This window comes from Cotesia glomerata, linkage group LG7 (assembly GCF_020080835.1).
Source record: "Cotesia glomerata isolate CgM1 linkage group LG7, MPM_Cglom_v2.3, whole genome shotgun sequence".
NCBI lineage: Eukaryota > Metazoa > Arthropoda > Insecta > Hymenoptera > Braconidae > Cotesia > Cotesia glomerata.
The window spans coordinates 26,688,232-26,710,885 of NC_058164.1; the positions used below are offsets into that span (position 1 = coordinate 26,688,232).

At 30.4% G+C, this 22,654-nt stretch overlaps 5 protein-coding genes across 6 annotated transcripts; 4 read left to right on the forward strand and 1 right to left on the reverse strand.

Annotated features, from left to right (window-relative positions):
* The first annotated feature begins 393 nt into the window (after window positions 1-393).
* Window positions 394-5,387, forward strand: LOC123268411 (growth/differentiation factor 8-like). Of its 2 annotated transcripts, none has more exons than XM_044733434.1 (3): window positions 394-1,583; window positions 3,338-4,082; window positions 5,074-5,387. In XM_044733434.1, exons 1-3 carry the CDS (start codon window positions 1,112-1,114, stop codon window positions 5,291-5,293), a joined length of 1,437 nt encoding a protein of 478 aa, XP_044589369.1. In that variant the 5' UTR covers window positions 394-1,111; the 3' UTR covers window positions 5,294-5,387. The 2 variants fall into 2 exon arrangements, with proteins under 2 accessions (XP_044589369.1, XP_044589370.1); XM_044733435.1 differs by lacking the exon at window positions 394-1,583 and adding an exon at window positions 1,638-1,858.
* A 3,875-nt stretch (window positions 5,388-9,262) lies between these two features.
* Window positions 9,263-12,754, forward strand: LOC123268413 (ell-associated factor Eaf). Its single transcript, XM_044733437.1, has 5 exons — window positions 9,263-9,616; window positions 9,855-10,060; window positions 10,870-11,407; window positions 11,485-11,798; window positions 12,395-12,754. The coding sequence occupies exons 2-5, from the start codon at window positions 9,949-9,951 to the stop codon at window positions 12,508-12,510; spliced, it is 1,080 nt and encodes a 359-aa protein (XP_044589372.1). The 5' UTR covers window positions 9,263-9,616; window positions 9,855-9,948; the 3' UTR covers window positions 12,511-12,754.
* LOC123268406 (chondroitin sulfate synthase 2) lies at window positions 12,616-16,381 on the reverse strand. The gene is made up of 3 exons (XM_044733421.1): window positions 14,489-16,381; window positions 13,284-13,541; window positions 12,616-13,219 (listed from the first exon to the last, which is right to left on the reverse strand). The coding sequence occupies exons 1-3, from the start codon at window positions 16,148-16,150 to the stop codon at window positions 12,782-12,784; spliced, it is 2,358 nt and encodes a 785-aa protein (XP_044589356.1). The 5' UTR covers window positions 16,151-16,381; the 3' UTR covers window positions 12,616-12,781.
* A 704-nt stretch (window positions 16,382-17,085) lies between these two features.
* On the forward strand, window positions 17,086-17,758 carry LOC123268419 (CDGSH iron-sulfur domain-containing protein 3, mitochondrial). Its single transcript, XM_044733447.1, has 2 exons — window positions 17,086-17,233; window positions 17,334-17,758. Exons 1-2 carry the CDS (start codon window positions 17,171-17,173, stop codon window positions 17,703-17,705), a joined length of 435 nt encoding a protein of 144 aa, XP_044589382.1. The 5' UTR covers window positions 17,086-17,170; the 3' UTR covers window positions 17,706-17,758.
* Window positions 17,759-18,478: 720 nt separating this feature from the next.
* Window positions 18,479-22,542, forward strand: LOC123268404 (kinesin-like protein KIF23). Its single transcript, XM_044733419.1, has 3 exons — window positions 18,479-18,652; window positions 18,772-19,585; window positions 20,369-22,542. The coding sequence occupies exons 1-3, from the start codon at window positions 18,642-18,644 to the stop codon at window positions 22,046-22,048; spliced, it is 2,505 nt and encodes an 834-aa protein (XP_044589354.1). The 5' UTR covers window positions 18,479-18,641; the 3' UTR covers window positions 22,049-22,542.
* The last annotated feature ends 112 nt before the right edge of the window (window positions 22,543-22,654 follow it).

Consider the following 22,654-nt stretch of genomic DNA (forward strand, 5'->3'; position numbering starts at 1 on the left):
ATTTAAAAAAAAAAATTTCTTTCTTCCTCTATATATATATTTTATATAATGATGATATCAAATGACAGAAATAAATAATAAGAGTTTAAAAATATATTTATAATTAAAATAAAATAGTTATTTATAGTGGGGATAAAGTAAAAATAAAATCGCCACGTAATCAATAGTGTTGGGAAGATAAAAAAAGGTAAAATAAAAAGGTAAAACTAATAAGAAAAAAAAAAAAAAAAAAAAAATATTTGGGAAGGGTCGCAAGGTATCGCGTGCCGATCAACTTTTCGCGGATTAATTTTTATTTGGCAGGTCTCGTGAGTAGCGCGCGCATGCTAACTCTTTCTCTTTTTCTCATCTTTCGCATTCTCTTTGCAATTTTTTTATTCACATATTATGTTCTCTACTAGTTTGCACGCATTATACACACATATAGATATAAATATATACAGAGAGGTTGTCTTGGTCATTCGTTTAGCAACCATCAACCAATACACCCGCAAACTGAGACCGTCTACGTTGACGACGACGATCTACACCACGACAACACAACTATAATATATATATCAGAGCAGACGAGTACCCGTGCGGATTCACTACACATCACATAACGTGTGTGCCACTCAGCCGCTCACGTACACGCAGGTTGTTTCCAACTTTTCTGCAAACTCTATATCGCGCCTAAAAATTTATTTAATTTTTTTTGTTAAAAAAGTATTTCTTCTCAAAAGTATTCAAAAATTATTTTCAATCATTTAAAACAATTCAGTTTTCTTCTAAATCTTTATTGTTTATCGATCAAACAACCCGCGAGTTTTGTGAAGAATATTTGTGAGTGTTAATTGTGAATTTAAAGATGACAGACACTGAAGAAATTAATATCATTTAAATAAATTAATTATTGTATTATTAGTAATTGTTTTAAAAATATGAACTCCAAAAATGGATAAGTGTAAATTAACAATTGAAGAAAAAAAATTAAATAGCGCCTTGTGGCGCTTTTATAATAATAACTGATGATGCGAATATCATCATTTTTAATAACACGAGGACGAAGACGCAGACGAGGTTTATCGACAATATAAATATAATATTTATTTATTTAATAATAAATAGTAAAATGTATAAAAAAATAATTATTACCTCGTTGCTTATAATTTTCGGAGCATTCGACTTAACGCCTTTGGCGATTAAAAACGCACCGTTTATTATAATGGCTGTATCATCTACGACAACTAGTACAAGAAGAAATTATAATAGTAATAATAGCAATAATAATAATAATAATAATAATAATAATAACGGGGGTGGTTGTAATACGTGTAAAATGCATGAAGAAATAAGAGCGTTAAATTTAGAAGCTATTAAGGAACAAATTCTTAACAAACTGGGACTTAAGCAGGCGCCAAATATGACGGGACGCGCATTGCCCAAAATACCCCCCATTTCAAAGCTGATGGATTTGTACGGGATGCAAGCTGACGAGCCTGTCGTCTTAAGGGAGCAGAGCCTACCTGGGACAAAGCACTACTACGACGAGATAGACGAATTCACCGCGAAAACCGAGAGTGTCTTTGCGCTTGCTCATCCACGTAAGTTAATTTTTAGCAAATTATTTATTTAGTTGGTTTATTTGTTAAGATAAGAGACTCCCACATGGTGTCCGTTAAAAAACTGACGTCATTTCTTCATTTCTTCCCAAGGAGTAATAAACATAAATTAATGCAAGACAAGGACAGTAAGTAAGATGTAAGAAGAATCAACCGGCTCGGCATGTGTGCCCTAATATGTTGAAATATAAATACATATGTGTGTGTATGTGTAGGAGACATGAAGGTCATGGCCAGCAGCGGTGCACATGACCTAGGTCAGTACTACAAGTCACACCCGTCATGGCATCATTACCTCTAAGACCTACCCTAGTATAGTCTTAATCACACTATTTTATAAACCAATTAGCAATTGTATGTAGGTAATAAAATACCTTTTTTTCTTTATTCGCTGGGGGCATTGTCGAGGATTCCCCAAATTATAATTAATGTACCCACCGGTCTGTCTAGACACTAAACAGACTACTAATACTTGATATGATATGATATAATAGATACATATATGTGTTCATGTATTTATGTGACCACGTGTAGATTTATGTAACACAGACACACCTGCACTCGGTTATTTTATTCTGTATGTAACAAATTTAATTTAAAATTTATTTTATTAAAAATTTATTTTTTTTTTAAACATTATTAGAGATTTGAGAAGTTAAAAAAAAAAAAAAATTGATAATTGTATTTAATATACCCTAGACCGGACTCGAACCCTGCTCGGTCCGCTCTGTTAAAAAATACTTATGCAACTTGGCCATTACAAATTAATTGAAGGCAAGGGATATGATTTTTTTCCAAATTATTGAGTTATATGATTAAATTAGAAGCTTTTAATCATAAATCTAATTTAATAGAACAGTTTTTTGTGGTAAAAAAAGAAGAATATTGGATGTACATAAAATGATTTACCGTTTTGTTGACTGAATTTATTTTTACAACCAGTAGGTCTTGTTGGTAAAAAATAAGGAATAAGGTAGAGATAGTTTATTTGATTTTGTTTTAAAAAACCGGGACTGTGACTACATACTAGTAGAGAGTATAACGGTGTACCATGCGGGGATTTATATAGCTGAAGTAACATTAGCCAAATAAAACGCGCACGCATCGTTTTTACCCTTCATGGCAAACAACACTCTACACGTTTAATCGTAATCTCCGTATCCGCGCAACGACTTCTATGTCGTATAATTTTAAATTACACGTATCGACATATTACACACACAACACACACTAATGCGATACACCCTTTTATATCCAATTGTCCCTACACGCAAATTGGATAATTTTAAATCGATCCCAGCCGTAATTTTCGGTTATTATCTGGCATTAAATTATCCGGGCCTTTTTATTTCATTACATTAACTCTTTATTGTTATTACTATTACTATTAATATTAATATTCTTAATTTCAAATTTAAATATCGTCATCAAAAAAAAAAAAAAAAATAAAGACACAAGAATGATTGAATTATCTTAAAGATTTTAAAACGTAATACTTTTTTTTTGCTATTTATAAATAAGGTTATCGCTGTCATGACGAGCTTACTCCAAGTAGTAGGTACTTAAAAAAATCGTTTTTATAATTTTATTACAATATACCCAATCATTATTCAAGTATTTTTTTTATCTCACAAGTACGCAATATTGATAACCTCGCGAATTCTCAATTTAATTAAAAGAAATTCGGCAAAGAATTAAAAATTAGCTCATGAAACAATTAAAATTAAATGTTACAGGTTCTAGGTTGAGACACACCGAGCAAGATTATTTAAATATACTGTACTTTAAATTTTCTGATAAAATAATGCAGCACCGGGTGACAAGAGCTAAGCTCTCGCTCTGGATTTGGGAAAGCAAGCCCAAAACAGAGGCAGATAAAAAAGACCCAGAAGATAAAGACAAAGAAGAAAGCAAGAGCCATTATTACAATTACAATCATCACCACCATCACCACCACAATCATCACCACTACCAGCGACATTATCACCAGCACGAGCACAAAGACGTGCTCTCGATAACCCTCCAGAGAATCCTCCCTTTAAAAGACTCAGACAACCCTCAAGAACTGTCTCTGGGCCCGCCGCTGATCACCAAGCACCTGGTAGCCCGTCACCCCGGTGAAGAGTCAGGCTTCTGGGTGACCATAGAGCTGGCCCGGATGGTCACCGAGTGGTTCAGACACCCCAGGAACAACCTGGGCGTCGTTCTGAAGCTAAATGACGACCAAGAAGCTGCTAGCAACGTCACTGGAACCGAAACCAGGCCGGACTCTGTCTGGAACGTCGAGACAAATCCCGAGGCAGAGTTCGCCCCGTATCTCGAGATCCAGATGCAAGAGCCAGAGTCTAAGCGCGGCTCTAGGGTCAAGAGGAATGTCGGATTGAATTGCGATGAAGCTAGCCAAGAGACCAGGTGCTGCCGGTACAAACTCACAGTCGACTTTGAGAAATTCGGCTGGGACTGGATTATCGCTCCGAAAAAGTAAGTTCAAGGTTGTCTTTTTAGATTAACATTTTTAGGTAGATTTCATAGAAATCAATCTTTTGCATTGGTCTTCATGTCGGAATTTTGTCGTAATATCACTTAACTAGTCGAGTAAAGCTAAAAAATAACGTTAGTTAAAAACTTTATACGTACATATGTCATATAACGCGGGATGTTGCCGCGATTGTGTCTACAATTCTCGACGGATCTAGATGAAATTTGTTACACATATTCTTTGGATAATAACCTTGAATGAGTTAGAAGATGATGGAAATCCATCAATAAGTTTAGAAATGGCAGCTCTTCAAAATTATCCAAATCACATTTTCTGTGACTTCATTGATGTATAACTTTTGATTGAAAAGAGATGGCTAAGTTTTGATAAATTTATGTGAAAGCTCATGAAATTACCTTTAGTTTGACGTATATAACATTGACATTTTGACCATGTTTAGTTATTTTATCAAAGTTAAGAGTTCTATTGAACCATTTTCAGGCAATGTGTAGTGCAGCCGACTTATGAATGTTATTCTGTCGAGAATTCTCAACAGATCCTTATGAAATTTAGTATATAGATTCCTAGGACAATTAGCTTGCATGAGCCTTAAAATAAGCGAAATCCTTCGATTAGTTCAGAAATAATAGCTCTTCAAAATGATCAAAATAGTAAAAATTATGTTTTTGACGACTTCATTTATGTTTAACTTTTAATAGCAAAAAGATAGATGATTTTCGATAAAATTATATGAAAACTCATAAAATCACTTTTAATTTGACTACATAACGTTAACTTTTTGACCATTATTAGTTATTTTAGGCAATGTGTAATACAACCTACTTATGTATGTTAAAATAAATTTCATTGCATGTCAAACGAAAGTTATTGAGACAAGATGATAATTCATTCTATGAAATCTACCTTGCATTTCGGGTATAGTCGAATGGCGTCTTTTTTATTTAAAATTGTTTGTTGTTTATTTGACGACAGGTACGATGCAAATTACTGCTCAGGCGACTGTCCGATGGCCTTCCTTCCAGCGTATCCGAATACACATATCGTGAGCTTAGCGGAGCCGCCGAATAATACCGGGCCTTGTTGCGCACCGAGGAAATTATCCGAAATTACGATGTTATATTTTGATAATGAATATCAAATTGTATTTTCTCGTCTGCCTGGTATGGTCGTCGAGCGCTGCGGATGCTCATAAAATTATTTTTGTTAAATTTTGATTATCTATTAGCAATTTTTTACGCTTTTTGTAAGTATATGTGATTGAAGATTTAATTTAAGAGAAAAAATTTTTTCTTGAATTAAATTCATTCTTTTTAAAAATCTAGTGAATTTACTTGAAAAATTCACGACCTAAACGATAAAAAAATTTTTTAACAAAATACTTAGACTGAACAAATACATTTTTTGATATATAATATACATTTATAATTTTTACACTATTATAATTAATAATATTTTAATAATTGTATACGCAACTCGCACGTGTGTGTTATTTTTTTTTTATCCGTATATATACCTTTAAATTTTTTAATATTATATATATATTTAATTATATATATAATCTACCTCAACTGCATTCAAAGTGAATGGAACGAATTTTAAAAAATAAACAACGCATTACATACTTACATCACTAATTGGTAAAATACTTTTAATAAATCGCGATAGCGTCTCTGGAAAAACATCTCTCGATAAAGTAATTGCCGATAAATATTAATAAACGCTAATAGCCTACAATGTTGCAGCAATTGTAAACTATTAGATAGACAAAAAAAATATGATTAATAATTGCATCAATATTAATAAATAAATACATGATATTATTCAAAGAGTCCTGATAGATTATATGAGAGCATGACCTCAATTCAAACTATCAAACATTATTTTTTTTTATTATTATTAATTATACAAGTGTCTGAATCATAAAATTGTATGTATATAATATAAGATTGTCTGTAATTTTAAACTGAGACGCGGGAACGATTTTTATAAATTAATACGTCCATAATATTAATAATAACAGTAATAAAGTTATAGAATATTTTCGCATTTAATAATAATTATTAATTATTCATAAGCGTGTGCATTAAATTATGATTTATGTGTGTATGTGTGTGAATAAAGCGCGATTATATAATTGCTAGAATATAAATAAATAAAATAAAATATCTTTTTTCAATAATATCGCGGTTTAATATTATTAATTAATGTATCGTAAAATATTGTAACTTAGTTTTTAGTCTTTATAAATAAATCTAAGTGCTCTAAACTATTCATTGAATTTTATTATTATATAAAATTAATTTTTAAATAAAACTCCAAAATTATTGTTAATAGTGAAAATTAATTTAGAATATATTTAATTTTTTTTTAAATAAGTTAGAAAAAAAATTGACGTAGAAATTTTTAAAAATTTTAAATGCAATTTTTTAAAAATAATTTATTAAAAAAATGACTGCTAATTTTAATGTCATATATTATTAAAAATTTTAAACAACTCAATAATAATAATAATAAAATTCCAAAATTATTGTTATTATTTAGCTGTTTAATAATTTTTAGAATTTTTTTAAAAAACAAATTATGGCAAACAAAAATTAGACAAAAAATTGACAAGTAGAATTTTAAAAAATTTTTAATGCAATTTTTTAAAACAAATTTATTAATTGAAAAAAAAAATTAGAAATAGTCATTAATTATTATTAAAAATTTTAAACAACTAAATAATAATAATAATAAAATCCCAAGTTTATTGTTATTATTTAGCTGTTTAATAATTTTTAGAATTAAAAATAGAAACAAAAATTAGACAAAAAATTGACAAGTAGAAATTTAAAAAAAATTTTAATGCAATTTTTTAAAACAAATTTATTAATTAAAAAAAAATTAGAAATTGTCTTTAATTATTATTAAAAATTTTAAACAATTAAATAATAATAATAATAATATTAATTAGCTGTTTAATAATTTTTAGAATTTTTTTTTTTTTAAATAAATTATGGCAAACAAAAATTAGACAAAAAATTGTCAAGTAGAAATTTAAAAAAATTTTTAATGCAATTTATTAATTAAAAAAAAATTAGAAATTGTCTTTAATTATTATGAAAAATTTGAAACAATTAAATAATAATAAAATTCCATTTTTATTGTTATTATTTAGGTGTTTCAAATAAAAAATAAATTGATAATTTTATTATTTTGAATAATAATAATTATTAAAAAATATTAAGTGCGTGTGTGGTCTTTAGGGTTGACATGTTACCTGATGCCCCCGACAGACAATTTCGCATCATAAGGCTGCATCGCACATGTGCGTATAGGAAAAAATGCATACGCACAAGGGGGACGGCCTTATGGGGCTGCCTGAGGAAGCCATACAAATTTTTTTAAACTCCATAATGATCTACCGCTTCCTTTCGATAAATTCTCAGTCGCTTCTAATCTTTCTTCGCATTACATATATTTTTTTATTTTTTATTTCTACTCTGGCAAATAAAACCCAGCAAGGTCACACCCAAAATTGTTAAAACTAAAATTAATATTGTCTGGCTTAGCTCTCATTCTGGGAAGAACGCACCCGACACCGACAATATTTCTGATGGCCAGCAATCAACTGTCGAGACAACAGCCAGACACCAAACTCAATCTAGATTAACTTATTAATTTACTCTGACATATATCACCGCCTCACGCACCCATAATTTTTCATAGCTTTTATATTTTCCCCGAATTCACTTTTTTTTTACCACTTAAACATTTAATTATTTAAAAATAAATTCCCTTACTTGATTTTTAATTGATGATTTAATTTTTCTTCAATAATTTACTGCTAAATCTAACCAACAAATCATAACAATGGATCTTCATCTAGGATGATTGTCTATTCAATAAAAAAATTCATCGATAATAAAGCTCCCGTCTATTAATTTTACTTCCATTTTTCTAACAGCGCCATTTTGAATTTTTAAAATTGACCAACTGATTTTTTTAAACTAAAAAAAAATAATTATAATAATTTTATGGCATTAAAATTAGCAGTCACAATTTTTTTATTTTATTTAACAAAAAAATTATTTTTAAAAAATTGCACTTTTTATTTTTTTAAATTTCTTCGTCAATTTTTCATGAAAATAAAGTTAGCCGACATTTCAAAATTGTTAGAAATTTTTTATTGAAAAAATTTCAATTAAAAAATTGAAAAAAAAAATTTCACATGTAAAAAAAAGCTAGAAGTGCAATTTCTTAATAATATCTTTTTAGTTGTAATTTAATTAATAGAAACAATCAAAAATTTTTAAGCGTCTGCTAACTTCAGTGTCATCAATTTTTTTATAACACTAAAGTTAGCCGAAGATTTTAATTTTTTTTTAATAATTAAATTAAAACAAAAAAATATTTTTTAAAAATTGCACTTACAATTTTCAAAGTATTTTACAAGTGAAATTTTTTTTTTTGCAATCATTTTTTCAATAAAAAAAATTCTAAAAATTTTTAAATGTCGGCTAACTTAATTTTCAAAAGTTAGCAGACGTCTAAAAATTTTTGATTTTTTTTATTAATTAAATTATAACTAAAAAGATAATTCTAAAAAATTGCACTTATAGTTTTTCAAGTTTTTAACATGTGATATTTTTTTTTTAATTGTTTAATTGAAATTATTTCAATAAAAAATTTTGAAATGTCAGCTAACTTCATTTTCATAATTTTTTGACAGCGCCATTTTGAATTATCAAAATTGACCAATTGATTTTTTAAAACTAAAAAAAAATAGTTATAACAATTTTATTTTAAAAAATTAGTAAAAAAAAACTCACCATTGTTGTCAATATTAAAAAAAAATCGTAATACTGAAGTTAGCCGTCAGGTGTCAATTTAAAAAATTTTTTTAACAAATTAATAACAATAAAAGAATGCTTCTAAAAATTATAACTTGTAATTTTTATTAATTTTCACATGTGGAATTTTTTAATTAAATTTTTTTTATAACAATTTAATTGGTAAAAAATTTTTAATGTCTGTAAACTTCAGTGTCAAAAAATCTAACCAAAAAAAATGAAGTTCTAACTTACCGACAAAGTAAAATGTCGACATAAATTGTACTTTAAATTTTCGCGCGTGTTAATTGTAGTTGGTTGTATCGTCTTATACATATGGCAACATTTCTTAAGTACTTAACCATTGAACAGTTTTCTCCGACAATTTCTGTTACGTCTGTCGTGTTCGTGTGTCAGTGTGTGTGAATAAAATAAGAAAGAGCAGTATTAAAATCTGTTAAAATATATAATTATTAATTAATATAAATAGCGAAGATTTAAAGCTAAAACTCTTGGAGGTTATCTTTATAAAATTCAACCAAGATAACCTAGATCTAGTCAGGTGAAAGATAAACGTAGAGTTGATATTTGGTTAGAGTAACAGCTGTTACCATTTGTGTGTGTTAATTTACCAAAATGACTGCCATATTTTGGTTTTTCGAGCTGGCAAAATAACCATTCCATGTGTTTTTATATTCACCAAGGTATTTTTAAATATTAATACTAAAGTTAGCCCACGTTTTTCATTTTTTTTATTTCTTTTTATTTATTAAATTATAACTAAAAAATATTTTTTCAAAATCTGCAATAATTTTACATATAAAAATTTTTTTTATCATTTTGTAATAATATTTTCAATTTTAAAAATTTTTAAATGTCGGCTAACCTAACTTTTATTTTTTTTTTAGTTTCTTAATATTCTAATTTTTATTTTTTTTTCAGGAATTTTTTGGAAATTTTGAAAATACTGAGTAATGTAGCCTGAGAATAATTATTTTTTCATTAATTTAATTAATAAAATAATTTATTTGATAAAATGGCAAAACGCTTGGGTCTTGGCCCTGAAATTAGAGAGCTTAAATTTGGATCCTCTTTCAATAATAATTCTGGCAGTAATGGTGACAAAACATCCTTCCACACTATCAAATGTAAGTAATTTATTTATGACATTAAAGTTAAGTCACTTGACAATTTTTTAATTTTAATTATCGAAAAAATTTGTTCCAAAAAATTATTTTAAAATAATTGCATTTTATTTTTTAAAATTTCTACATATCAATTTGTTTTTGCCATCATTTTTAAACTTATTAAATATATGCTTAATTAATTTTCATATATTTATGACATTAAAGTTAGCAATCACTTAACAATTCTAATTTTATTTATCAAAAAAATTTGTTCTAAAAAATTATTTTTAAAAAATTGCATTTTTTTTAATTTCTACATGTCAATTTTTTTTTGCCATAATTTTTAAAATTAATCAATATATGCTTAATTAATTTTCATATATTTATTACATTAAAGTTAGCAGTCACTAGAGAATTTTAAAAATTTTTTTTAACAAAAAAATTTGTTCCAAAAAATTATTTTTATAAAACGGCATTTTATTTTTTAAAATTTCTACATGTCAATTTTTTTTTTGTAATAATTTTTAAAATTATTAAATATATGCTTAATTAATTTTCATATATATTTATGACATTAAAACTAACAGTAACTTAATTTATTAAAAAAATTATTTTTAAAAAATTGTATTTTTTATTTTTAAAAATTTCAACATATCAATTTTTTTTTGCCATAATTTATTTGCTTTAAAATTTTTTAAATTATTTAATATGTTAAATTAATTTTCATAATTATTATTTAAAAAAAAAAAATAACAGCTGATATTTGACCAATTTTTTATTTTTATTAAAATAGTACAGAAAAAAATTTTTTTTAATTAAATAAATTTCAGATGACTTCAAGCCAGCAAGTGTCGACGTCTCAAAGATGGCAACAGTAGAAGTGGGTCCAAACAACATGATGACAGTAACAGTTCCTCACCTGGACGGTGCGGGACTCCCTCATACAGTGTTCAAGGGCTCGCAGCGGCCCTACAGCAAGGAGTGTGTCCTGATATTCGACCGGAAGACCGGTGAAATAACCCTAGAAAAATTGTCCTCAAACATCCAAGTAAAGAAGACCAGGGTAGACCACAGAGCCCAGTCTCTGTCGGCTGGCCCGACACTAAACTCGACGGCTTCCAATTCGCTGAATCGTCCCAACACTCCAATAGAGTCCAAATCAAAGCCTAGCAATCAAAGTACCTCGACGAATAATCCGGCAATGAACGCCGGTCACGGAAGGTCAAGTAGCAGGACCAAAGTTACCAGTGGCACCAAGAGAGAACCGCATTTTCAGTATCATCCCAAGCCTGCAGCTAGTCCTTTACGTAAATCTCCCTACCACGGAAAGAGTCCTTCTAACGGGCCATCGTTTTCTAATAATATAAGGTTTGATTATTTTTTTTTTTTTTTTTTTTTTAATTTATTAATAATAATATTTTTTAATTATTATTTAATTTTTCCAGTTCCCCCGCAAGAGCCATTAGTTCAAATCACGGTGCATTGCCATCGCTGACCAGCCTTCCAGTGATTGGTGGCTTAGACGACAGTGATAATCCTTCGGATCCTGAAGACTTCCAAGTACCAGCACAACCTCCAAAGCCTGTATCCGTTCCTACTACTGTAGTTACTCCGAATCCGATGGAGCTACCGATCAACTTGGATGATCAAATCGGCGTGCTCAGTGATAGCAGCTCAAGCAGTGGATCCAGTTCTGATAGTTCTGATAGTGATTCAGATATGGAACCTGTTACCAGTCCTGTTCTTGCTAGTACAAATGGTAATTATTCATCTTACTAAAATATTATTTTCTTAAATTGCACTGCATTTTCTTAAATATTGATGTTTTTTAAAATATAAGCTCATCCTGATGTTACACTTATCAAGAGCTTTCATTTAAGTACCCACATGCATTTTTGATATATTTTTCATAAATACATATATATAATATATATGAAAAATTGATGTGGGTATTCAAATGAAAGCTCTCGATAAATGTAATCTCGGGATGAGCTTATATCTTTAAAAATATCAATAGTTTACAAGATATTTGTTAAATTGAACTATAATTTCTTATTGACATTTTTAAAAATATAAGCTCATCCTGATGTTTCACTCATCAAGACCTTTCATTTGAGTACTCACATCAATTTTTTATATATTTTTCATATATACATATATATATATATAATATAAATATATGAAAAATTGATGTGGGTACTCAAATGAAAGGTCTCGATGAATGCAATGTCAGAATGAGCTCATATCTATAAAAATGTCAATAGATGTTCACAAGATACAAGGTCATTTCTTAATAACATAGATTTAGATTAAAAATTAATTAATTATTATTGATAATTAAAATTAAAATTCTAGGACACACTAATGGAACAAAAGGTATTACATCACCACCGTTATCAACGACAAATATCCACGATAATTTATTGAAGGAAGATCTCCAACTGTCCGAATCGGAATCAGACAGCGATTGAAGTATATAAATAAAAATAAATCTAATGCGATATTAGACCGTTTAATTACCTAAATAAATATATTTTTATTTACTTATCAGGGGACTGCGACACGAATTTTTAAAATGCTTGTACAATTATTTCTTTTATATATAAATATATTAATGTCCAGCAGGACTGTGTGTTGATAAGGTATTGGGGTGTTTATAATAATAATAATAATAATAATAATAATAATAATAATAACAATAAATGATTAATATAACTAAAAAAATCTTGCCAAATAAAAAATTTATCTGACTTGTTTTTGGTACTCGTCAATCAGTCTCGCGAGCTGTCCGCGGTGTCCAAGCAAGCTTTTGCAATTATTTTTATCACTGTAGCGGAGTTTCAGCGCAGGTTCTATTGCGCGAAAGACATGCAAGTCGCTGAACAAAACGAACAATTTGAACACCGAGTCTAGCTCTTTTGCAGACGATGTCGATGTCGGCAGTTGTTTTATTTCCCGGTCACTGTGAATTACCGGAAATAATTTTTCACTGGCTCGACGCGCTGACCGGTAGTCTTTTACGTAAAATGAAATACTTTGGTAGTTTGACTTGTCGTAATAACCGTGATTGTGGTTCAAGTCGAAATTGATCTTCTGGTCAGCTTGGTACAAGTTTGGATTGTACTCTACGAAAGGAATCGGACTGAATACTTGCCATTGGCTGATTGTATTCATTCGTATCTGCAAATTAATTATTTATAATATTGTTTTTATTTAATTTAATAAATAAATTTTTATTACTCACTCTGTTTAAATAATCTGTAGTCAGTTCCATTTGAGTTTGCACGAATAAAATAAGACTTTCTGGCGAAAATTTCTTTATGATTAAATCAGTGATTGCAATTTTCACTCTTGGATCATCAACTTCCGGCATTTGGATTGACAGCCAAATTATTTTTGATAAGTCCTTGCTTTTGTTGTATTTTTCTGTCAAATTTACAACCTGAGTCTTCACCTTGGCGTAAATGTCATTCACTTTTGTTGAATCAGTGTATAAAAATACCTAAAAAAATAATTTTTTTGTTTGTTTAAAAATTAATTTTGTAAATTTTTTTTTTTTATTTATTTTTCAATAAGTTTTTGTGATTAATAAAATTATTAAAATTTTTAATTTTATCTTTATAATTACTAAACATTGATAATTTTATAGATAAATAAATAAAATCTTGCATTATTAAATAATGAATTTTGTAAAATTGCATTGTAATTTCTTAATTATTGACATTTTTAAAAATATTAGCTCATCCCGATGTTACACTCATCAAGAGCTTTCATTTGAGTACCCACATGCATTTTTGATATATTTTTCATATATACATATATATGATGTATATATAAATATATAAAATATATAAAAAAATTGATGTTGGTACTCAAATGAAAGGTCTCGATGAGTATAATATATCAAAGTGAGCTTATATTTTAAAAAATCTCAATAGTTCACAAAATACAAGGTAATTTCTTAATTATTGATATTTTTTAATATATAAGCTCATCTTGATATTACACTCATCAAGACCTTTCGTTTGAATACCCACATCAATTTTTGATATATTTTTCATATATATGATATATATAAATGAAAGCTCTTAATAAGTGTAACATCGGGATGAGCTTATATCTTTAAGAATGTCAATAGTTCACAAGATACAAGGTCATTTCTTAATTATTGATATTTTTAAAAATATAAGCTCATCTTAATGTTACACTGATCAAGAGCTTTCATTTGAGTACCCAGATGCATTTTTGATATATTTTTCATATATATATATAAATATATGAAAAATTGATGTGGGTACTCAAATGAAAGGTCCCGACGAGTGTAATATCAAGATGAGCTTATATCTTTAAAAATGTCAATAGTTCACTCGAAACAAGGTCATTTGTTAATTATGCATCTAGAGATACCTTTAATACTTATCATAAAAAATTAATTAAATAATATATTACCAACATAAGCGTAGTCTTGTCTCTCTTCTCCATACAAACAGCCCCATAATTTTTCATAAATTTAATAGCTTCTTCAACATTATCCTTATCAACAATCAAAACCAAATGAACCCTAGTATTTTCCGTGACATAAGGCACGGGGAGTAGCTCAACTTTCCCCAAAGGTTTGCACAGCTCAACCCTTTTGACAACTTTATTATTTCCATCACCAAACCTCAAGTCTAAAATATAATCCATCCCTCTTGAAGCGTCAAACTTCATATACCCATTGACCAGTTTATCAAACTTGAATTTCCCATCATACTTCTCCTTAATCAACTTCTTAGCAGTCTTCAGGACAAAATCAACCTCCAGTTTCTTGCTGCCCACCAGCGGAGCAACATTATCAAAGTCGGTCTCCATAAAAACATGAGTCTCATTAAAAAAATTCCAGCGCAGGATATCAAACCTTCCTGGAGCTTTATTCCCAGGGCTGATTCCCACTGGCCAGGTTGTCTTATTAGTAACCGGACTGAAGTGAGCCGAGCTGGAAATTTCATTCCTTAATTTAATAATTTCATCTTCAATCCGCTTCAATTCTCTAGCTGCTGCGTAAGCATGTAATTTATAAATGACCTTGGGGTCGAAGATTGGATAAACAGACACCAGATCATCCAAAAAATAAGAAGTAAATTCAAACTCAGCTGGAACTTTCTTGGATAAAAAAACCTGGTTGCTTCTAAAGAGCTTGTTGCTGCAAGGTGTCTTGGTAGTATAATAAAGACACCTTCCAAAATTAACATCATCATCAGAACTGGAGTACAAAAGAGTATTCTTAACACACCAGTCCAAGTTCTTCTTCAGCTGGCGCATAATTGAATTGCTGATAATAATTCCAGCATCTAGAGAACAAAAATTAATCAAATTGTCGCTGATGTAATTAGAACTTTCAAGAGTCTTCTCCGAAATTGGAACACCCAGGTAAATATCTTTATTAATTCCAACACTAAAACTCTCTACAAGATTCATCAGCTGCCTGGCGTTGACATAAGAAGTGTCTTTAACGATGTAATAATAGTCATACTCTTCTAAGTAATTATCAATAATATATTTAACCACGTGGAAAGGCTTGAGGATCTTCCTGGTGTCAGTGAACCCAACAATCCCCGACAGAGAGACATTGGGCTTCTTGTTGCCATTCTCAGAGTCGCCAATCGTGATAAAGTACCTGATTTTCTCAATAAACTGCCCCGCAGTTTTATTAAAAGTCACTCCGCGGCTATGGAGGTGCTCCGGGTCGGTCAGAACTCCTAGGAAGAGCTTCTCCCGGATTCCTAGTTCAGTAAAGTAGTATCTTGGTCGCGTGAACCTCCACGGCTGCTTTGAATCCTGGATGTGCAAGGATGAGGGGTTCTTTAATTTGGGAGCGTACTCGTCTACCTGGTCGGAAGAAGACGGCCGGTTTATCTGGTTGGTCAGCTCGTAGTCGCTCATGCTTAAGTTCTCGTGCAACAGTGACAGGTATGACCAGGGGGTCTTACTTTCTGAGCTGGAGTCCAGGTTGCTGATGCTTGACATTTGGTAGAACAGCAGGCTTATTATCAATCCTAGGATCATTCCGATCAGGAAGCCATTGTTGTTTGCTTTTCTGCAGCATGTTGACAGTTTTGACAGGTATCTCATATTGTTCCAGTTTACATTGGAGTTTTGCAGCACTTAACGGGATTTATAACGGATTAATTGTTTTTAATTTTAGATTTTTTGTTTTATTATAAACAATTTGTTTTAGGATTTTTTTATAATGTTTAGTTGTAATTTTTTTGTGAAATTGTCGATTGTTTAAGTGATTTTTTGTCAGTGTTTTAAAGAAGCGAGTTTTATGATCTAGCGCGCATGTCAACTGTAATAATTTAACTGCTATAATAATGGCTAACCTTGAAATTAGTTTATGTAAATTGAGATAATAATTGATGGGGTGATTAATTTTATTGTTTTTTTTTTTTTTTTAAAGCTTTGATATTTTTAGTCATTTTTTTTAATTTGATTATTATATGGTAAAAAATAATTCTAAAATTAATGACACTGAAGTATAATAATAAAGTTAACTGACATTTTTTATTTTTTTATTTTTTTATTTTTTTATTTTGCTTAATTTAGTAAATTATAACTAAAAAATAATTTTAAAAAATTGCTTTCAGTTTTTCAAGTTTTTAAAAAATAAAAAAATTATTTTTTTGTAATATGATTTTTTCTTAACTTAATTTTTATCACTAAAGTTGACAGATATTAAAATTTTGTTTAGAATTTTATAGCAAAATTAAATTGTTATAAAAAAAATATTTAATTAAAAAGTTTCTAAGTGTGAAATTTAATAAAAAATTTTAGAAGCATTTTTTTATTGTTAGAAAAATTTTTTAAATTGACAGCTGACGGCTAACTTCAGCATTGTTGAAATTAATTAACATATGATTTTTATTAATTGATAAAAAATAAATTTTTTTATTTAAATAATTATTAAGAAATATAATGTAATTTATTTATCAGAATAATTAAAAATAAATACTTGATAAAAAGTGTATTTTAAAATTTTTAAATGGAATCCCTCTCAGCTGATAAGATATATATATTTTTTTATAACCTTAAAAAGTTTGTGAATGGTGAGCGGTGCTTTGCTGAGTGGTAAATAAAATAAACAAAGCAATAATGAGTATTATTAACTTAACAAATAAATTGTTAAGCTTGAGAGTAAATCCCAGCTGGTGTTTGGTAACAATGAATTATTTATACTCTTTAATTAAAATATTATTGAAAAAATTATTAGTGTGAATTTTTTAATCAGTATAAAAATAAAATTGTAAATTTACAGACAAGACTAACCCGGTACGCGACAAAACAAGACTCCAAAGAACCAGAGCCAGAAATTCCACGAAATGAATTACAAGGATTGTTCAGCGCCCAGAACCAGAAGGACAACGGCAAACCCTACGACAAAAAGCCCTTCAAAATAAGGCTCGAGGCCGGGAAAAGGTACGCCTGGTGTCTCTGCGGGCACAGCAAGAGTCAGCCCATCTGCGACGGCACTCACAAAAATATTTTCCTTAAAATAAAATTGAAGCCCATCTTTTTCGAAGTTAAAGAAAGTAAAGAGTACTGGCTATGTAATTGTAAGCAGACTTCCAACAGGCCCTTCTGCGATGGGTCTCATTTCCATGATGATATCCAGTCTAAGAGATTTTAGTTTGTTTTTATTGTAAATATTTTTACACTATTAAAGTTGTACAGTGAAATTTTTAGTCTTTTTATTTTTAGGATATTAAAGTTAGCAACCACTTGATAATTTTTCAATTTTACTTAAATCAATAAATAAATCTTTTCTGAAAAATTATTCTTAAAAAATTGCATTTATAATATTTTAAAATTTCTACATGTCAATTTTTTTTTCTCATTTTTTTGCCCATAATTTATTGGTTAAAAAAATTCTAAAAATTATTAAATATCTGCTAAATTAATTCTCATTAAGTTTCTTTAGGAATATTATAGATTTTATTTTTTACAAACAGAATTTAGTCATTTTTTATTAAAAATTATGACATTTAATTTAGCTGTCACTTGACAATTCTTTAATTTTCTTTAACAAAACAATTTTATTAAATTTCTACAAGTTCATTTTTTTTTGCCATAATTTATTTATCAAAAGAAATCAAAAAAACTGTCAAGTGACAGCTAAATTAAATGTTATTAAAAATGTTTATTTTTCATTTTTACGGGTCAAATTTTTTATAAAAAATTTAAATTTTATTATGAATTAATTGCATTTTAATATTTTTATAATAATAATAATAAATAAACTGTCAAAAAATTGTTAGCGTCAGTAATTAATAAATTAGAATTTTTTAATCATAAATTTTATTTAAATAAATTTTTTAGTATAGTGTCTGTTCGCGCGCAGCCATGTAAATCAGCCTTAATTATTGTTGAGCTAGCATTGGCTCTTTTGAACGTTGGAATAAATTCAAAAACCCGACGCTCGTTAACCGTCGCTAGTCGGTAAACAAATGTCTTATTAAGAACTAATAATATAAATTAAATCAATAAAATATTATTATTAAAAATAAGTGAATAAATTCAAATAGTGTATGAAAGTTTTTTAAAAAAAAAAAATAGTTTTAACAAAATGAAATCTTCGTAAGTATTTAAATTATTTTTTCTTTAAATTTAGGTTATATTAAATGACAGTTGAATTTTTAACTAGAATAATTGTCTTTAAATAAAATAAATAATTTTATTAATATTAATTATTTTAGACGAATAAAGCCGCCGGTGTCGGCAAAAAAACCCACCCGTCCCCGAATGCAAACCAGCACCTCCAAGGACCCGGTGCAAGTGTACTGCCGAATCCGTCCGATGCAAAATTCCTCGGACGTGTCTTGCATGACGATAATCTCCGACCGGACGATAATAATAACTCCCCCGGAGTCAGCTGTTAATTTCCGTAACGTCAACTCCAAGGAAATCCAAACGACCTTCACGAAAGTGTTCACTCCGGACACAAAGCAGCGGGACATCTTCAACAACGTGGCTCTGCCACTGGTGGAAAATTTAATCCACGGTAAGAACGCTCTTTTGTTTACCTACGGAGTGACAGGCAGCGGCAAGACCTACACGATGACAGGCGAGCCGCAGGACGGAGGAATAATGCCCAGGTGCCTGGACGTGATCTTCAACAGCATCTCCAACTACCAGGCCAAGAAGTTCGTCTTCAAGCCGGACAAACTGAACGGGTTTGATGTTCAGAGCGAGACTGACGCGATGCTGGACCGCCAGGGGGAGATCCACGCTGGGCTGACCACCCCCAGGAAGACTAACGGGAAATTTAGGCGCCAGGACAGTGACAGTGACAGCAACCCGATGATTATTCGGGAGCCGGACGAGTCCCAGCTGCTGACTGTTGATCCAGACAACGCTTACGCAGTGTTTATAACTTACGTTGAGATTTATAATAACAGTGTCTACGACTTGCTGGATGACGACGACCCCAGGTCCAAGACCATGCAGAGCAAGATTGTCCGCGAGGATGGAAATAAAAATATGTACGTCCACGCGGTGACTGAAGTTGAGGTAATGAGTGCTTTTTTTTTTTGTTTTAAAAACTTGATTTTATTAATAATAATACACAGAAAGAACAAGATGACAATGGATATTATCCCAGATTATACTTATTGTAATCTGGATTATACTAGCTACTATCTGAAATTTTTTTTTTACTCAGTGCACTGATAGAAGGATTTATTAACTATTAATAATTCAATTTATTTGAAGACATTTATTTAATTTATTAAATAATGACTTTTGTTAAATTGCACTGTACTTTTTTAACTATTGACGTTTTTAAAGATATAAGCTCATCCCGATGTTACACTCATCAAGAGCTTTCATTTGAGTACCCATATGCATTTTTGATATATTTTTCATATATACATATATATAATATATATAAATATATAAAAAATTGATGTGGGTACTCAAATGAAAGGTTTCGATGAGTGTAACATCAGGATGAGCTTATATCTTTAAAAATGTCAATAGTTCACAAGATATTAGTTAAAATGCACTGTACTTTCTTAACTATTGATATTTTTAACGATATAAGCTCATTTTAATGTTTCACTCATCAAGAGCTTTCATTTGAGTACCCACATGCATTTTTGATATATTTTTCATAAATACATTTATATGAAAAATATATACAAATATATAAAATATATAAAAAATTGATGTGGGTACTCAAATAAAAGGTCTTGATGAGTCTAACACTAGGATGAGCTTATATCTTTAAAAATGTCAATATTTCACAAGAAATAAGGTAATTTCTTAATTTAGTATCTTAAAATATTTATATAGGTAAAGAGTGCTGATGAATCCTTCGAGGTCTTCCAGAGAGGCCAGAGGAAGCGACGGGTTGCTCACACTGCTCTCAACGCCGAGTCCTCGAGGTCCCACAGCGTCTTCACCATCAGACTAGTCCAGGCACCTCTTGATTGCGACGGTGAGAATGTAATCCAAGACAAACGCGTGATCTGCGTCAGCCAGCTGTCTCTAGTAGACCTGGCGGGCAGCGAGCGTACCAACAGGACCAAGAATACCGGACAGAGACTCAGAGAAGCCGGGAACATCAATAACTCCCTGATGACTCTCAGGTCTTGCTTGGAGATCCTCAGGGAGAACCAGCTCCAGAATACCACCAAGATGGTGCCTTATAGAGAGTCTAAATTGACGCACATGTTCAAGAATTATTTCGATGGAGAAGGCAAAGTCAGGATGGTAGTGTGTGTCAATCCCCGGGCGGATGACTACGATGAGACCATCCAGGTGATGAAGTTCGCGGAGATGACTCAGGAAGTCCAGGTCGCAAGGCCTCAAGCTACCAAAGTCGACCTTGGGTTCACTCCCGGAAGGAGACAAGCCAACAAAATCTTCAAGGAAGCTCGCAGTCGCTTGGAAAAAGAGGGGAGAGACGTTGCTGATCTGGATATTGATCTAGGACTGGTTTACAGTCTCGGAGGAGCTTTTCCTGACTTTGACCTCACAAATCCTCACGATGATAATATTATTACAACTTTAATGCAATTCTTGGAGCAGAGGATCAATAAAAGGAATTTACTCCGTGGAGATTTGGAGAAAAAACAGAACGAGTTTAGAAAAATGCTGCTTACATTAGAGCAGGATAATAATTTTTATAAAAATGAAAATGTCTCGCTTAAAGCAGTGAATGCTCAGCAGAAAAAAACTCTTGATGCTTTGGGGAATCATATTAATAAAACAGAGAGTCAGATTAATAGTTTGTTAAGAAAATTAAACAGCGCTAATGAAACTATCAAGGGTCTCCAGCAGGAGTTAAGAGACAGAGACCTGGCTTTGAACCAGCGGTTGATTGACAAGCAGAAGGTCAAGCAGAAATACAACACCAAGATCCAGATGGAGACTGACAAAATGAACAGAGAATTGGAGATCAGGCTCAAGCAGCAGAGGCTCCACTTGCACAACCAGATGAAGAACCAGGATGAGAAGCTGAAGAAGGTCAAGCAGATCCTGGACAATGATGGCAATTTTGAAGATCAGAAAGATGGGAAGGAGGTCATGAGCGATGGGAAGGAAGAGGCCAGGTCTAGGAGAGACACCAGGGTTGCTGTGGCTAATTTGAGACACAGAAGGTCTCAGAGCGCTGATAGGTGGATTGATCATCGCCCTGGGGCTCTGGTGCCTATTGGTACTGTCTTGCAGCCACTGATGAGGCGCAGAAGGAGTGTTACTAAGCTGACCAGTCCCAAGGAGATCACTGAGGGCGCTTCTAGGTACTGTCTTATGGCCCAAGAGCAGGACACTGATGGCGAGTTGGAGACCAAGTTGTACAAAGCGGATATCTTGCCGACAAGTGGAGGCGGCGCTCAGGTTGTTTTCAATGATGTTGAGTGTCTTAAACAACTCTCGCCGACGAGTAATCGCAAGCGCAGCGGGGTTGATAGTAAAGATAATGCTGAGTTTAATAATGACAATAAGAAGAGACCTAGGGTTAATAATTGAGAATGTTTTTTTATATTTTGATTACTTAAAATTCTTTGGGAGTGATCTAATTTTTTGAACACTAAAACTTGGAAAAAGTTTACAAATATGGATACTTAAAATGTTTTTAAAAGTCAGATGGAAAGAACAAGATGACACTGGTTATCATATCAGATTATACTGAGTATAATCTGGATTATACTAGCTATTATCCGAATTTTTTCACTCAGTATAATCTGGGATTATACTGAGTATAATCTGGGATTATACTCAGTATAACTTGGTATTATACTCAGTATAATCTAAGATTATATCCTGTGTCATCTTATTTTTTCCATGTACTTAAATAAATTTTTATATTAGCTATGTTTAAATAGTTGTAAAGATATTTTTTTTAAATAAAATACCAATTATTTATTCATACGTTTGTTTTATTTGACTGGAAATTAAACTTACAGCCCTGCTACTAATTTTTTTTTTCTTAAATTTAAATGTTTCTTCAGTGATATTTATTTTTAAAAAAAAAAGTTACATAAATTTTGAAATATTTAACATGAAAAAAGATATTTTAAATTATTGAGCATTTTTATAATTTTAAAAATGGCAAGAGCGACACTCTGAAGGCAC